This window comes from Solea solea, chromosome 6 (assembly GCF_958295425.1).
Source record: "Solea solea chromosome 6, fSolSol10.1, whole genome shotgun sequence".
Lineage (NCBI taxonomy): Eukaryota > Metazoa > Chordata > Actinopteri > Pleuronectiformes > Soleidae > Solea > Solea solea.
Window position 1 is genome coordinate 13,217,355 of NC_081139.1, and position 19,495 is coordinate 13,236,849.

The 19,495-nt window shown below is 33.0% G+C and overlaps 1 protein-coding gene and 1 non-coding gene across 15 annotated transcripts in view; one reads left to right on the forward strand and one right to left on the reverse strand.

The window, feature by feature from the left end:
* Nucleotides 1–1,904: 1,904 nt before the first annotated feature.
* trnaa-agc (transfer RNA alanine (anticodon AGC)) lies at nt 1,905–1,977 on the forward strand. Its single transcript has one exon. It is a non-coding gene; the product is annotated as a tRNA-Ala (tRNA).
* A 12,157-nt stretch (nt 1,978–14,134) lies between these two features.
* Nucleotides 14,135–19,495, reverse strand: part of plekha6 (pleckstrin homology domain containing, family A member 6) — a 56,726-nt gene continuing 51,365 nt past the window's right edge. For all 14 annotated transcript variants that reach the window (XM_058630733.1, XM_058630728.1, XM_058630730.1 and 11 more), the window contains 2 exons: nt 18,880–18,987; nt 14,135–17,763 (listed from right to left, as the gene is read on the reverse strand). In XM_058630733.1, coding sequence (XP_058486716.1) covers nt 18,890–18,987 — 98 coding nt within the window. In that variant the 3' untranslated portion in view covers nt 14,135–17,763; nt 18,880–18,889. The remainder of the gene's footprint in view (nt 17,764–18,879; nt 18,988–19,495) is intronic.

Below are 19,495 nucleotides of genomic sequence, written 5' to 3' on the forward strand. Positions count from 1 at the left end.
ACATACTATACTATGACTTTTTTGTCTCATTTTGGACGACTTACTATACAATGACCTTTTTTGGTGATTTTGGACGACATACTATACTATGACATTTTTAGTGTGATTTTGGACGACATACTATAATGACATTTTTGTCTCATTTTGGATGACATACTATATACTATGATGTTTTTGAGTGATTTTGGACGACATGCTTTACTATGATGTTTTGAGTGATTTTGGACGACATACTATACTATGACATTTTTGTCTCATTTTGGACGACATACTATACTATGACATTTTTGAGTGATTTTGGATGACATACTATACTATGATGTTTTTGAGTGATTTTGGACGACATACTATACTATGACTTTTTTAAGTGATTTTGGATGACATACTATACTATGACTTTTTTGTCTCATTTTGGACAACATAGTATACTATGACTTTTTTGAGTGATTTTGGATGACATACTATACTATGACTTTTTTGAGTGATTTGGACGACATACTATACTATGACTTTTTTAAGTGATTTTGGATGACATACTATACTATGACTTTTTTGTCTCATTTTGGACGACATATTATACTATGACGGACATACAGTTGACAAAGCCAAGTAGTACTTGCCACATATACAAAAAACACTATCACCCACAAAAATGTATTTAGTTAAGAAAATATGACTGAATTATATTGTATTGATGACTGTCTGTGTCATCTCTGTCTGTTAAATTAGCAATTGAACAGGGTGATTAGCTCAAATGGTAGAGCGCTTGCTTAGCATGCGAGAGGTAGTGGGATCGATGCCCGCATCCTCCAGTCGTGTTTAGCCACTTTACTCTAAGTATTTCCTGAAAATTACAGTCCAAGATAATAGGGCAAAACATGACTTGTATCCGTAGAAATTAATAATTGTAGGTGAACACTAACGTAGAAATAAATGTGAACATGTGATTTATTTATGCAATTATTTATTTATTCACTTATTTGTGACATTCTGGTCTCATTTTGGACGACATACTATGCTATGACTTTTTTGAGTGATTTTGGACGACATACTATACTATGACTTTTTTGAGGGATTTTGGACGACATACTATATACTATGACATTTTTTGGTGATTTTGGACGACATACTATATACTATGACTTTTTTGAGTGATTTTGGACGACATACTATACTATGACTTTTTTGTCTCATTTTGGATGACATACTATACTATGACTTTTTTGTCTCATTTTGGACGACATGCTATACTATGACTTTTTTTTTTACATTTTGGACGACATGCTATACGATGACAATTTTGTCCAATTTTGGACGACATACTTATGCTATGACTTTTTTGAGTGATTTTGGACGACATACTATACTATGACTTTTTTGTCTCATTTTGGACAACATACTTTACTATGATGTTTTTGAATGATTTTGGACGACATACTATACTATGACTTTTTTGTCTCATTTTGGACGACTTACTATACAATGACCTTTTTTGGTGATTTTGGACGACATACTATACTATGACATTTTTAGTGTGATTTTGGACGACATACTATAATGACATTTTTGTCTCATTTTGGATGACATACTATATACTATGATGTTTTTGAGTGATTTTGTACCATGCTTTACTATGATGTTTTGAGTGATTTTGGACGACATACTATACTATGACATTTTTGTCTCATTTTGGACGACATACTATACTATGACTTTTTTGTCTCATTTTGGACGACATATTATACTATGACGGACATACAGTTGACAAAGCCAAGTAGTACTTGCCACATATACAAAAAACACTATCACCCACAAAAATTTATTTAGTTAAGAAAATATGACTGAATTATATTGTATTGATGACTGTCTGTGTCATGTCTGTCTGTTAAATTAGCAATTGAACAGGGGGATTAGCTCAAATGGTAGAGCGCTTGCTTAGCATGCGAGAGGTAGCGGGATCGATGCCCGCATCCTCCAGTCGTGTTTAGCCACTTTACTCTTAGTATTTCCTGAAAATTACAGTCCAAGATATCTGTTAGTAATAGGGCAAAACATGACTTGTGTCCGTAGAAATTAATAATTGAAGGTGAACACTAATTTAGAAATAAATGTGAACATGTGATTTATTTATGCAATTATTTATTTATTCACTTATTTGTGACATTTTGGTCTCATTTTGGACAGCATACTATGCTATGACTTTTTTGAGTGATTTTGGACGACATACTATACTATGACTTTATTGAGGGATTTTGGACGACATACTATATACTATGACATTTTTTGGTGATTTTGGACGACATACTATATACTATGACTTTTTTGAGTGATTTTGGACGACATACTATACTATGACTTTATTGAGGGATTTTGGACGACATACTATATACTATGACATTTTTTGGTGATTTTGGACGACATACTATATACTATGACTTTTTTGAGTGATTTTGGACGACATACTATACTATGAATTTTTTGTCTCATTTTGGATGACATACTATACTATGACTTTTTTGTCTCATTTTGGACGACATGCTATACTATGACTTTTTTTTTTACATTTTGGACGACATGCTATACGATGACAATTTTGTCCAATTTTGGGCGACTTACTATACTATGACCTTTTTTGGTGATTTTGGACGACATAGTATACTATGACATTTTTGTCTCATTTTGGACGACATACTATGCTATGACTTTTTTGAGTGATTTTGGACGACATACTATACTATGACTTTTTTCAGTGATTTTGGACGACATACTATTCTATGACTTTTTTGTCTCATTTTGGACAACATACTTTGCTATGATGTTTTTGAATGATTTTGGACGACATACTATACTATGACTTTTTTGTCTCATTTTGGACGACTTACTATACAATGACCTTTTTTGGTGATTTTGGACGACATACTATACTATGACATTTTTAGTGTGATTTTGGACAACATACTATAATGACATTTTTGTCTCATTTTGGATGACATACTATATACTATGATGTTTTTGAGTGATTTTGGACGACATGCTTTACTATGATGTTTTGAGTGATTTTGGACGACATACTATACTATGACATTTTTGTCTCATTTTGGACGACATACTATACTATGACATTTTTGAGTGATTTTGGATGACATACTATACTATGACTTTTTTGTCTAATTTTGGACAACATATACTATGACTATACTTGGATGACATACTATACTATGACTTTTTTGTCTCATTTTGGACGACATACTATACTATGACTTTTTTGTCTCATTTTGGACAACATAGTATACTATGACTTTTTTGAGTGATTTTGGATGACATACTATACTATGACTTTTTTGAGTGATTTGGACGACATACTATACTATGACTTTTTTAAGTGATTTTGGATGACATACTATACTATGACTTTTTTGTCTCATTTTGGACGACATATTATACTATGACGGACATACAGTTGACAAAGCCAAGTAGTACTTGCCACATATACAAAAAACACTATCACCCACAAAAATGTATTTAGTTAAGAAAATATGACTGAATTATATTGTATTGATGACTGTCTGTGTCATCTATGTCTGTTAAATTAGCAATTGAACAGGGGGATTAGCTCAAATGGTAGAGCGCTTGCTTAGCATGCGGGAGGTAGCGGGATCGATGCCCGCATCCTCCAGTCGTGTTTAGCCACTTTACTCTAAGTATTTCCTGAAAATTACAGTCCAAGATATCTGTTAGTAATAGGGCAAAACATGACTTGTGTCCGTAGAAATTAATAATTGTAGGTGAACACTAATGTAGAAATAAATGTGAACATGTGATTTATTTATGCAATTATTTATTTATTCACTTATTTGTGACATTTTGGTCTCATTTTGGACGACATACTATGCTATGACTTTTTTGAGTGATTTTGGACGACATACTCTACTATGACTTTTTTGTCTCATTTTGGACGACATAGTATACTATGACAATTTTATCTCATTTTGGAAAACATACTATACTATGACCTTTTTTGAGTGATTTTGGATGACATACTATACTATGACTTTTTGGTGGTTTTGGACGACATAGTATACTATGACTTTTTTGTGTGATTTTGGACGACATACTATACTATGACTTTTTTGAGGGATTTTGGACGACATACTATACTATGACTTTTTTGAGTGATTTTGGATGACATACGATACTACGACTTTTGATCTCGTTTTGGACGACATACTATACTATGACTTTTTTGTCTCATTTTGGAAGACATACTATAGTATGACTTTTTTGTCTCATTTTGGACGCCTTACTATACAATGACCTTTTTTGGTGATTTTGGACGACTTACTATACTATTAAAGTTTTTGGTGATTTTGGACGACATACTATACTATGACATTTTTTGGTGATTTTGGACGACATACTATACTATGACTTTTTTGTCTAATTTTGGACGACATACTATACTATGACTTTTTTGAGGGATTTTGGACGACATACTATACTATGACATTTTTTGGTGATTTTGGACGACATACTATATACTATGACTTTTTTGAGTGATTTTGGACGACATACTATACTATAACTTTTTTGTCTAATTTTGGATAACATACTATACTATGACTTTTTTGTCTAATTTTGGACGACATACTATACTATGACTTTTTTGAGTGATTTTGGATGACATACTATACTATGACTTTTTTTTTACATTTTGGACGACATGCTATACTATGACAATTTTGTCCAATTTTGGACAACTTACTATACTATGACCTTTTTTGGTGATTTTGGACGACATACTATACTATGACTTTTTTGTCTCATTTTGGACGACATACTATAGTATGACTTTTTTGTCTCATTTTGGACAACTTACTATACAATGACCTTTTTTGGTGATTTTGGACGACTTACTATACTATTAAAGTTTTTGGTGATTTTGGACCACATACTATACTATGAGATTTTTTGGTGATTTTGGAACGACATACTATACTATGACTTTTTTGTCTAATTTTGGACGACATAGTATACTGTGACTTTTTTGTGTGATTTTGGACGACATACTATACTATGACTTTTTTGAGGGATTTTGGACGACATACTATACTATGACATTTTTTGGTGATTTTGGACGACATACTATATACTATGACTTTTTTGAGTGATTTTGGACGACATACTATACTATGACTTTTTTGTCTCATTTTGGATGACATACTATACTATGACTTTTTTGTCTAATTTTGGACGACATACTATACTATGACTTTTTTGAGTGATTTTGGATGACATACTATACTATGACCTTTTTTGGTGATTTTGGACGACATACTGTACTATAACTTTTTTTGTTGATTTTGGACGACATAGTATACTATGACATTTTTGTCTCATTTTGGACGAAATAGTATACTATGACATTTTTTGGTGATTTTGGACGACATACTATATACTATGACTTTTTTGAGTGATTTTGGACGACATACTATACTATAACTTTTTTGTCTAATTTTGGATAACATACTATACTATGACTTTTTTGTCTAATTTTGGACGACATACTATACTATGACTTTTTTGAGTGATTTTGGATGACATACTATACTATGACTTTTTTTTTACATTTTGGACGACATGCTATACTATGACAATTTTGTCCAATTTTGGACAACTTACTATACTATGACCTTTTTTGGTGATTTTGGACGACATACTATACTATGACTTTTTTGTCTCATTTTGGACGACATACTATAGTATGACTTTTTTGTCTCATTTTGGACAACTTACTATACAATGACCTTTTTTGGTGATTTTGGACGACTTACTATACTATTAAAGTTTTTGGTGATTTTGGACCACATACTATACTATGAGATTTTTTGGTGATTTTGGAACGACATACTATACTATGACTTTTTTGTCTAATTTTGGACGACATAGTATACTGTGACTTTTTTGTGTGATTTTGGACGACATACTATACTATGACTTTTTTGAGGGATTTTGGACGACATACTATACTATGACATTTTTTGGTGATTTTGGACGACATACTATATACTATGACTTTTTTGAGTGATTTTGGACGACATACTATACTATGACTTTTTTGTCTCATTTTGGATGACATACTATACTATGACTTTTTTGTCTAATTTTGGACGACATACTATACTATGACTTTTTTGAGTGATTTTGGATGACATACTATACTATGACCTTTTTTGGTGATTTTGGACGACATACTGTACTATAACTTTTTTTGTTGATTTTGGACGACATAGTATACTATGACATTTTTGTCTCATTTTGGACGAAATAGTATACTATGACATTTTTGTCTCATTTTGGACAACATACTATGCTATGACTTTTTTGTGTGATTTTGGACGACATACCATACTATGACTTTTTTGAGTGATTTTGGACGACATACTATATACTATTACTTTGTTGTCTCATTTTGGACAACATACTATACTATGACTTTTTTGTGTGATTTTGGACGACATACTATACTATGACTTTTGTGTGTGATTTTGGACGACATCCTATACTACGATGTTTTTGAGTGATTTTGGATGACATACTATACTATGACTTTTTTTTCTCATTTTGGACAACTTGCTATACTATGACATTTTATCTCATTTTGGACAACATACTATACTATGACCTTTTTTGAGTGATTTTGGATGACATACTATACTATGACTTTTTGGTGATTTTGGACGACATATTATACTATGACATTTTTGAGTGATTTTGGATGACATACTATACTGTGACTTTTTTGTGATTTTGGACGACATACTATACTATGACATTTTTGTCTCATTTTGGACGACATACTATACTATGACTTTTTTGTCTCATTTTGGACGACTTACTATACAATGACCTTTTTTGGTGATTTTGGACGACTTACTATACTATGACTTTTTTTGGTGATTTTGGACGACATATTATACGATGACATTTTTGAGCGATTTTGGATGACATATTATACTATGATGTTTTTGAGTGATTTTGGATGACATACTATACTATGACTTTTTGGTGATTTTGGACGACATACTATACTATGACATTTTTGTCTCATTTTGGACGACATACTATACTATGACTTTTTTGTCTCATTTTGGACGACTTACTATACAATGACCTTTTTTGGTGATTTTGGACGACTTACTATACTATGACTTTTTTGTGTGATTTTGGACGACATACTATACTATGACTTTTGTGTGTGATTTTGGACGACATAGTATACTATGACATTTTTTCTAATTTTGGACGACATACTATGCTATGACTTTTTTGAGTGATTTTGGACGATATACTATACTATGACTTTTTTTGTCTCATTTTGGACAACAAACTATACTATGACTTTTTTTGTCTCATTTTGGACAACAAACTATACTATGACTTTTTTGAGTGATTTTGGATGACATACTATACTATGACTTTTTTGTCTCATTTTGGATGACATACTATACTATGACTTTTTTGTCTCATTTTGGACGACATACTATACTATGACTTTTTTGTGTTATTTTGGACAACATACTATACTATGACTTTTTTAAGGGATTTTGGACGACACATTATACTATGACATTTTTGTCTCATTTTGGACGACTTACTATACAATGACCTTTTTTGGTGATTTTGGACGACTTACTATACTATGACATTTTTTGGTGATTTTGGACGACATACTATACTATGACTTTTTTGTGTGATTTTGGACGACATACTGTGATGACATTTTTGTCTCATTTTGGATGACATACTATATACTATGCCTGTTTTGAGTGATTTGAACGACATACTATACTCTGACTTTTTTAAGTGATTTTGGATGACATACTATACTATGACTTTTTTGTCTCATTTTGGACGACATACTATACTATGACTTTTTTAAGTGATTTTGGATGACATACTATACTATGACTTTTTTGTCTCATTTTGGACGACATACTATACTATGACTTTTTTGTCTCATTTTGGACGACTTACTATACAATGACCTTTTTTGGTGATTTTGGACGACTTACTATACTATTAAAGTTTTTGGTTATTTTGGACGACATACTATACTATGACATTTTTTGGTGATTTTGGACGACATAGTATACTATGACATTTTTTCTAATTTTGGACGACATACTATGCTATGACTTTTTTGAGTGATTTTGGACGATATACTATACTATGACTTTTTTTGTCTCATTTTGGACAACAAACTATACTATGACTTTTTTTGTCTCATTTTGGACAACAAACTATACTATGACTTTTTTGAGTGATTTTGGATGACATACTATACTATGACTTTTTTGTCTCATTTTGGATGACATACTATACTATGACTTTTTTGTCTCATTTTGGACGACATACTATACTATGACTTTTTTGTGTTATTTTGGACAACATACTATACTATGATTTTTTCAAGGGATTTTGGACGACACATTATACTATGACATTTTTGTCTCATTTTGGACGACTTACTATACAATGACCTTTTTTGGTGATTTTGGACGACTTACTATACTATGACATTTTTTGGTGATTTTGGACGACATACTATACTATGACTTTTTTGTGTGATTTTGGACGACATACTGTGATGACATTTTTGTCTCATTTTGGATGACATACTATATACTATGCCTTTTTTGAGTGATTTGAACGACATACTATACTCTGACTTTTTTAAGTGATTTTGGATGACATACTATACTATGACTTTTTTGTCTCATTTTGGACGACATACTATACTATGACTTTTTTTTTTTACATTTTGGACGACATGCTATACGATGACAATTTTGTCCAATTTTGGACGACTTACTATACTATGACCTTTTTTGGTGATTTTGGACGACATAGTATACTATGACATTTTTGTCTCATTTTGGACGACATACTATGCTATGACTTTTTTGAGTTATTTTGGACGACATACTATACTATGACTTTTTTGTCTCATTTTGGACGACATACTATACTATGACTTTTTTTTTTTACATTTTGGACGACATGCTATACGATGACAATTTTGTCCAATTTTGGACGACTTACTATACTATGACCTTTTTTGGTGATTTTGGACGACATAGTATACTATGACATTTTTGTCTCATTTTGGACGACATACTATGCTATGACTTTTTTGAGTTATTTTGGACGACATACTATACTATGACTTTTTTGAGTGATTTTGGACGACATACTATTCTATGACTTTTTTGTCTCATTTTGGACAACATACTTTACTATGATGTTTTTGAATGATTTTGGAGGACATACTATACTATGACTTTTTTGTCTCATTTTGGACGACTTACTATACAATGACCTTTTTTGGTGATTTTGGACGACAAACTATACTATGATGTTTTTTGGTGATTTTGGACGACATACTATACTTTGACTTTTTTGTCTCATTTTGGACGACATAGTATACTATGACTTTTTTGTGTGATTTTGGACGACATACTATACTGTGACTTTTTTGAGGGATTTTGGACGACATACTATACTATGACATTTTTTGGTGACTTTGGACGACATACTATATACTATGACTTTTTTGAGTGATTTTGGACAACATACTTTACTATGACTTTTTGTCTCATTTTGGACGACATGCTATACTATGACAATTTTGTCTTATTTTGGACGACTTACTATACTATGACCTTTTTTGGTGATTTTGGACCACATACTATACTATGACTTTTTTTTTTACATTTTGGACGAAATGCTATACTATGACAATTTTGTCCAATTTTGGACGACTTACTATACAATGACCTTTTTTGGTGATTTTGCACGACTTACTATACTATTAAAGTTTTTGGTGATTTTGGACGACATACTATACCATGACATTTTTTGGTGATTTTGGACGACATACTATACTATGACTTTTTTGTCTCATTTTGGACAACATACTATACTATGCCTTTTTTGTCTCGTTTTGGACGACATACTATACTATGACTTTTTTGAGTGATTTTGGACGACATACTATACTATGATGTTTTTTGGTGATTTTGGACGACATAATATACTATGACTTTTTTGAGTGACTTTGGACAACATACTATAATTTGACTTTTTTAAGGGATTTTGGACGACACATTATACTATGACATTTTTGTCTCATTTTGGACGACTTACTATACAATGACCTTTTTTGGTGATTTTGGACGACTTACTATACTATGACATTTTTTGGTGATTTTGGACGACATACTATACTATGACTTTTTTGTGTGATTTTGGACGACATACTGTGATGACATTTTTGTCTCATTTTGGATGACATACTATATACTATGCCTTTTTTGAGTGATTTGAACGACATACTATACTATGACTTTTTTAAGTGATTTTGGATGACATACTATACTATGACTTTTTTGTCTCATTTTGGATATGACGGACATACAATTGACAAAGCCACGTAGTACTTGCCACATATACAAAAAACACTATCACCCACAAAAATTTATTTAGTTAAGAAAATATGACTGAATTATATTGTATTGATGACTGTCTGTGTCATCTCTGTCTGTTAAATTAGCAATTGAACAGGGGGATTAGCTCAAATGGCAGAGTGCTTGCTTAGCATGCGAGAGGTAGCGGGATGGATGCCCGCATCCTCCAGTCGTGTTTAGCCACTTTACTCTAAGTATTTCCTGAAAATTACAGTCCAAGATATCTGTTAGTAATAGGGCAAAACATGACTTGTGTCCGTAGAAATTAATAATTGTAGGTGAACACTAACGTAGAAATAAATGTGAAGATGTGATTTATTTATGCAATTATTTATTTATTCACTTATTTGTGACATTTTGGTCTCATTTTGGACGACATACTATGCTATGACTTTTTTGAGTGATTTTGGACGACATACTATACTATGACTTTTTTGAGGGATTTTGGACGACATACTATACTATGACTTTTTTGTCTCATTTTGGATGACATACTATACTATGACTTTTTTGTCTCATTTTGGACGACATACTATACTATGACTTTTTTTTTTTACATTTTGGACGACATGCTATACGATGACAATTTTGTCCAATTTTGGACGACTTACTATACTATGACCTTTTTTGGTGATTTTGGACGACATAGTATACTATGACATTTTTGTCTCATTTTGGACGACATACTATGCTATGACTTTTTTGAGTTATTTTGGACGACATACTATACTATGACTTTTTTGAGTGATTTTGGACGACATACTATTCTATGACTTTTTTGTCTCATTTTGGACAACATACTTTACTATGATGTTTTTGAATGATTTTGGACGACATACTATACTATGACTTTTTTGTCTCATTTTGGACGACTTACTATACAATGACCTTTTTTGGTGATTTTGGACGACATACTATACTATGACATTTTTTGGTGATTTTGGACGACATACTATATACGATGACTTTTTTGAGTGATTTTGGACGACATACTATACTATGACTTTTTTGTCTCATTTTGGATGACATACTATACTAATGACTTTTTTGTCTCATTTTGGACGACATACTATACTATGACTTTTTTTTTTACATTTTGGACGACATGCTATACGATGACAATTTTGTCCAATTTTGGACGACTTACTATACTATGACCTTTTTTGGTGATTTTGGACGACATAGTATACTATGACATTTTTGTCTCATTTTGGACGACATACTATGCTATGACTTTTTTGAGTTATTTTGGACGACATACTATACTATGACTTTTTTGTCTCATTTTGGACGACTTACTATACAATGACCTTTTTTGGTGATTTTGGACGACATACTATACTATGACTTTTTTGTCTCATTTTGGACGACATACTATACGATGACTTTTTTGTCTCATTTTGGACGACATACTATACTATGCCTTTTTTATCTCGTTTTGGACGACATACTATATAGTATGACTTTTTTGAGTGATTTTAGATGACATACTATACTATGATGTTTTTTTGTGATTTTGGACGATAAACTATACTATGATGTTTTTTGGTGATTTTGGACGACATACTATACTATGACATTTTTGTCTCATTTTGGACGACATACTATACTATGACATTTTTGAGTGATTTTGGATGACATACTATACTATGATGTTTTTGAGTGATTTGGACGACATACTATACTATGATTTTTTAAGTGATTTTGGATGACATACTATACTATGACTTTTTTGTCTCATTTTGGACGACATATTATACTATGACGGACATACAGTTGACAAAGCCAAGTAGTACTTGCCACATATACAAAAAACACTATCACCCACAAAAATGTATTTAGTTAAGAAAATATGACTGAATTATATTGTATTGATGACTGTCTGTGTCATCTCTGTCTGTTAAATTAGCAATTGAACAGGGTGATTAGCTCAAATGGTAGAGCGCTTGCTTAGCATGCGAGAGGTAGTGGGATCGATGCCCGCATCCTCCAGTCGTGTTTAGCCACTTTACTCTAAGTATTTCCTGAAAATTACAGTCCAAGATATCTGTTAGTAATAGGGCAAAACATGACTTGTGTACGTAGAAATTAATAATTGTAGGTGAACACTAACGTAGAAATAAATGTGAAGATGTGATTTATTCATGCAATTATTTATTTATTCACTTATTTGTGACATTTTGGTCTCATTTTGGACGACATACTATGCTATGACTTTTTTGAGTGATTTTGGACGACATACTATACTATGAATTTTTTGTCTCATTTTGGACGACATAGTATACTATGACTTTTTTGTGTGATTTTGGACGACATACTATACTATGACTTTTTTGAGGGATTTTGGACGACATACTATACTATGACTTTATTGTCTCATTTTGGACGACATGCTATACTTTGACAATTTTGTCTCATTTTGGACGACTTACTATACTATGACCTTTTTTGGTGATTTTGGACGACATAGTATACTATGACATTTTTGTCTCATTTTGGACGTTATACTATGCTATGACTTTTATGAGTGATTTTGGACGACATACTATACTATGACTTTGTTGTCTCATTTTGGACAACATACTATACTATGACTTTTTTGTGATTTTGGACGACATACTGTACTATGATGTTTTTGAGTGATTTTGGATGACATACTATACTATGACTTTTTGGTGATTTTGGACGACATACTATACTATGACATTTTTGAGTGATTTTGGATGACATACTATACTATGACTTTTTTTGGTGATTTTTGACGACATAGTATACTATGACTTTTTTGTGTGATTTTGGACAACATACTATACTGTGACTTTTTTTGTGATTTTGGACGACATACTATACTATGAATTTTTTTTTTCCTCATTATGGATGATATACCACTATATGACTTTTTTGTCTCATTATGGACGACATACTATACTATGACATTTTTGTCCTCATTTTGGACGACATACTATACTATGACCTTTTTTTGGTGATTTTGGACGATATACTATACTATGACATTTTTGTCTAATTTTGGACAACATACTAAACTATGAGTTTTTGGTGACTTTTTGGATGACATACTAAACTATGAATTTTTGGTGACTTTTTGGACGACATACTAAACTATGTGCAATTTTGGACGACATACTAAAGTATGAATTTTTGGTAAATTTTTTGATGACATACTTAACTAAAAAATCTGAAGACCAAATTGGTTGGAAAGAAAGCTTCCAGATTTATTTTACCAAACAAACATAAGTTACATCTTACATTTACGTCTCATTTCTAATTGTCTATATATTGTAAATGATTGTGATAACCAGTATATCTGACTGACTGATTTCCTCATCTAGCTCTGATGTAAATGAGACCAGTCTGTGTTTATTCATTTGCACATACAGATAAATAATGACTGTAGAATATTAACAGGATATGATATTGGTAATCAGCAGGCTGGACAATGAACTTCAGACTGTTTGGCAGTGAACTTCATCATCACCCCCACCATCATCATCACATGGATTGATATAACAGCAGTAACTATATTATCATTTGAAACAGTATGACATGTTTTTATCAGTAAAATTACTGTGATGAATACCAGAGAAACATGTTTTTGTACATTCACTTTATTGCAAGGTTTTTTTTGAAAGCAAGCGTATTGTACGTCTCTCTTTTATGTATATAATTTGCATAGTTCAAGCAGTTTAATCTATTTTCACCCATAGAAGCAACGGTTACATGTAATAGTAGGATATATTGTATCTAAAATCCAAATTATTATATACACGGGCCAATGTATACAATGTATATATTATTTATTTTCAACATCCACAAATGCTACATCTAGTACCAAATATTGGACACCACCTTTTGGCTGTCATTTCTTTATGTGTCAGATTCCAATTAATCCAAAAATATCTATATTCTGCTCCTTCAAATGACCCTCAAGTGCTATAAAAGAAAAACAAAGTCTTGCTTGTGAAAAAATGTTACACATTAGATATTTGAGTGTAAAAATCGAACAACTTGTCACTGAATAATCATGCATCTAAAAAAATATGTACTGCCTCCCTTTCTTACAAAACTCAAATAAGGAAAAATAAAGGTTTTCTCAACTTCCTTGATTTTATTTTTATTTTTTTGCATCATGAGAGCCTGTAACTGTTTTCACTATATAAAAAATCCATTTATGTCATTTTATGTAATATACTTTCTCTGAATTTGAGTATGGACATACAATACCTTTCAATGAAGACAGGTCACTTTAACATGTAAGGGCAAAAGAGCATGAAGTACATGTACATGACAAAGGTTAGGTATGTGTTCGCAGGGTCACACAGGTCATATCATGGGGAATGACGACTTATGACAAACGGTCTCTTTTAGTCATCTGAAATTAATAAATTACTTTATAACAACTGAATTTCAATGTCTTTTTGTAAGACAGATATGTAAGGTTTAAACACAGAGGTTTGTAGAATGTGTTTTTTGTCTTTTTTTGTTTTAACAAAACGAAATTAAGATGGGGTAGGAAAGATCAGATGTAGGGTTTTGTTGTTTTTTGAATGTTAATTATGGGATTGTTGAACAATAACAACATCAAATATCTTTCCTATCCCAGCTTTCATGCAAAATAGCAGTTAACAGTGTTTCTAGGAAGGGGAAGCTGAATTGTGAAATTCATCCATGATTATTTAATACTGTGATTAAATAACATCACTAATTGCGTTTTCTCCAGATTTAAACACCATTGTAAGTCTTGTCGACAATAAGTCCATTCATTATAACATATAAAACACATATTTCAGAGTTTTGGCACAGCATGATGGGATGGAATGTTAGTGGAATATGCTACATGACAGTATTTACCAGTATATTGACTATTTCCGCACAAATACATCTTAAGTTCTTATGTCCTCTTTACACAGACCAGCTTTTTTACTCTTCTAAGGTCACTTCTATTATCACTTTCCACATACACTATACCATTTATAGACATACATATATCCAGTATACTTAACAGGATAGCCAGTCACTGTGTATTTTCTTGAGCATTTTGATGGACTTACTCAATCTGATGCTAAATGTGAAAGGATTTAATCAAAGCCGGATTGCACACAGTGGCTGGTAGTGAGGTGATGGGATTTCAAGAGGAATTACATTCATATAACTGGTCTACATCAGAGCTTCATGCTCCATGCCAACGTTTTGTGCCAAAGCAGTTCAGAACTGTGTAACGCAGAGGGATCTTGTGGAGGTCAGAGTTTTACAAGTAGCCTCAAAAGTGCTCAAAGACTGAGAGCACATACTGTACCTCTGTCAACGGTTAAAAGGTCCTATTTCAAAATGTTAAAGAAAGCAGAAGAAAAAGAAAGATAGCAAAACTGCTGAACTGCTTTTTCGGAGGGGGGTGCAACCCAAGAAAAAAGAAAAATCTTAAAAGAAAAAGTGTACATGTTCTTCCTGTGTGTGTGCGTGGGTTTCCTCCGGGTTCTCCGGCTTCCTCCCACAGTCCAAAAACATGCAATATGGGGATTCTAGGTAAATTGGACACACTACATTGACTGTTGGTGTGATTGTGAGAGCAGTAGAATATGTATGGTAGCGTGCCAGAGACTGTGTTGCTCCCTGCTCTTTCCTGAAGTCAGTATAGTTACTGCTAATCCACTGCTGGTGTTTTTATTTTAATGCTTTAGTTGTGATATTTAGGGAGACCATGTGGCTTGCCGTTTCCTTGCTCTGGTTCAAACACTTGTGGTTGAACAGAAACACAGCAAGTGTGCTTGTGTTAGTGTGAGTTAAAATGAGCTAATTTCAGTGAAAAAATAAATAAATAAATCTGGGTTTCAGCCTGAACAATGTAACTGGTACGTTGTTCAGAGAGTGAAGTCAACTTAGCACAGACTCAAGCAAGATCTTTTTTTGTTTTTGTTTTTTGTTTTTTTGTTTTACTTTTACAGAGCAAGCATCACTGTGCACACTGTTATGATCTTCCTACAGCTGTTGTGGGTTAAGTTCAAGTCAGTCTTTGTAAAGGTCATCAAATATAACAGTTATTAGGACCCAAATGCATGTGCAAACTCAAACAGCCAATGTAGAGTGTACAGGAAGCTTCATTGTGTGTATATTAGGGACTTCACTCTCTGATCTAACCAGTCCTTGAGTAAAGACAATCTCAAGAAGGACAGCAGATATTGGAGAGGTAGAGGATTAATGTTAAGAAAATTAATATTTGTGTTATCCTGATACTGATTATGATATGGTATTCTGATGTAAAACATAGCTAGCAGCATCGTAAGATTGAATGTGGTTTATGTAACGTTCACCTTTAGTTCAGCAAACTGCTTATTTTGTTTGCTCGGTGTGAACAATAGGAAATGCATGGAAGAGAAACATGATCCAGGCGACACTGTGTTTGGCCCATTGAAATGCACTGTATCTAATGCTAACGGTTGCAACGCAGAGAAGCTGAATATGGTGGGATTAGCGTAGGAGAGTTGTAGGGAAAATAGGCATCACAGTGAGTTCAAGGACAGTCCTTGGATTTTTTTTTACAAAGGATGAGAGGCCTTTTGTTTATTTTTGAAAGTGTCAGTATATACTGTATCCTCAGTCAAGTACTGAGCCACACTCAGCTTCAATCCACTGGTGGTGTAGACGATTATTAGAAGTAAGAATGTCTCTTTTGGCTTTTAGTGTCCAGATTTTGTGAGACTCTAAAGGACATTAATCTGATGTCATCCCAGACTCTGTCTCTTCTCATCTTCAATGTGGACCTTTCACATGCAACCTGTAGAAGTGCTTGAAATATCAATCCTTTACTTACATTTTCCCACTTTAAGTGTAAAACACCACATCATCAGAAGTCATCAGTAATCTCTACTTTGTCAAACATGTCCTGAGCTAAAATATGTAGAAATATTATACAACTTGAAGCTGGTAAGGGATTGCAGCCTTTCTTTGTGTCACTGGAGACACGGCGATGCAGGCTGCCTCGGGTTGGATGGATCAGCTGTTGAGAGAGTGGGCTTTATCGTCTTTACAGCTTCACTCTGGGATTTAAATTTGCTTTATCTTCCAAACAACCTCCTTTGACAGATCTCCTTGCTTGGTTGTATCAGTTTATAGGTGCTAAAAAAATAAAAGTAATTTGTCTGTGGTCATCTCCATTGTTCATTTTGTACAGTAAATCCTCAGAAAGATGCTCCATCAAAAATGACAGCAGCCAGGGCTTGAGCTACAGGGAAAACAAAGAGGAAAAGTCAAACAGGGTAAGAGATACAAAGATCTTTTTTTAGATTACCATCATTTGACACTAAATACTTGTTTACTAACTGTTTTGGGAAATAAGTACAATTCTAATGTCATTAAAAAAAAGAGTAAAACATTGTTTAATCAACTCATGTGACACAACTTAAACAGGTATGTGGTGTATGGTACAATATCTCCATGACAATGACTAATTTAAACGACTAACAACTAATATTCCTTGATGTCTGTGTTCTTGAGCAGATAGAGTTCAGTTGTGATGTGGAGCACAAGTTACAATCTTGAGAATGGAAGGATTTTCTTTCAAGTTTTAATCAAGCTTTACATTACAATTAATTTCAAAGAAGAAGAAGAATAAAAAAAATGGTAGTTAAGGGTTTTTTAAGTGTGGCTGTCTAGAACCAGCAGGAGAGTGGCAGACAAGTTCTTTGTGAAAACATGGTTGACTGTCAGCGGGTTCACCAGGAAAAATAATATTTTAGCCACATAAAAGAAACATGTTTGATGCTTTATCTTGCAGTTAAACAACCCCTTTTGGCTGGAAACTGAAGCTTGTATTACTTTGTAAATTAATCTCTCTGTGATGCCACTGTGATGTAAAATCTGTGATTTTACATATTGTCACACAGATGTTGATTCACGGTGTTCTTCATTGTTTAATTTTTTTTGTGTGTAAAAGCAAACTTAAGTGGCAAACAGTGTAAACTTAAGTTGGTGTAGATTGTATTCGGGTTTTTAAGTTTAAAAAAAATGTTTTTGTTTTTTGTGTCCCTCTTTGCACCCATGTTTTCATTGGGCACATGTCTGCCTAATGTCTCATGCTAGTCAGCTGCATGTAAGACCCTGACATGTCAGCATCTCATACAAGCACAATCCAAAAAGTGAAGTATTCATTTCATCGATTAAAACTAACAGGTCTCTTTCTCAGACTCAACTTATAAATATAAAACCTTTACCAACTTTACATAAAGTATCATAAAAACATCAGTAGATAAAATCAGCAGAACTGTGAGGAGTGGGTCTTAACAGGATGAGGAAAGAAGGGGACTGGGGATTTTACGTGCTGTGGTGGACGCAGACTCACCTTGTCAGACTTACACCTTCATGATGTGGGCTGAGGTGGGGAAGTCAGAAGAGGAAGGGGGAGGGGCCAGGCTGGTTGGGGATGTGGGGGGACTGGGGGCACACTGGGCTGGAATGAGGTGCAGGAGGGTGGAAGGAGGGAACAGAGGGGGAAAGTGTTAAGCAACTCAAGGAGTGAGCAAATCAATGGGAGAAGGTAGAGGGACAGTAGGAGGAGGGACTGTGCTCTCTGACTGTCCTCCCTATACGTCATTTATCCAAATACATGCCCAGATTTGGCTTAACCATCTTATGTTTTCAAAGTAACTTACCCAACACTGTTTTTTTACCATGTGTAAAAAAAGTTTATTTTGACTAAAAACTGATCATTTCATTGTTAAGACTGGAATGTTTTGTCTTAATGATGTTATCAACCCAATGCTACATGCTATGTTGACCTTTTATTATCCTGTGGTAACTAGAAATGTTTGCATCATATTTCTATTCAACCAGTAGATGTTGATGTTAATACATATATTTGTTTTCAATATTTTTTTTTTTTGTGTACCAGTGTTATGTCATGTTTTTTTTTTCTTTGTCTGTCTTTTTAACCAGTCATGCGGAATTGCAGGAAGGGG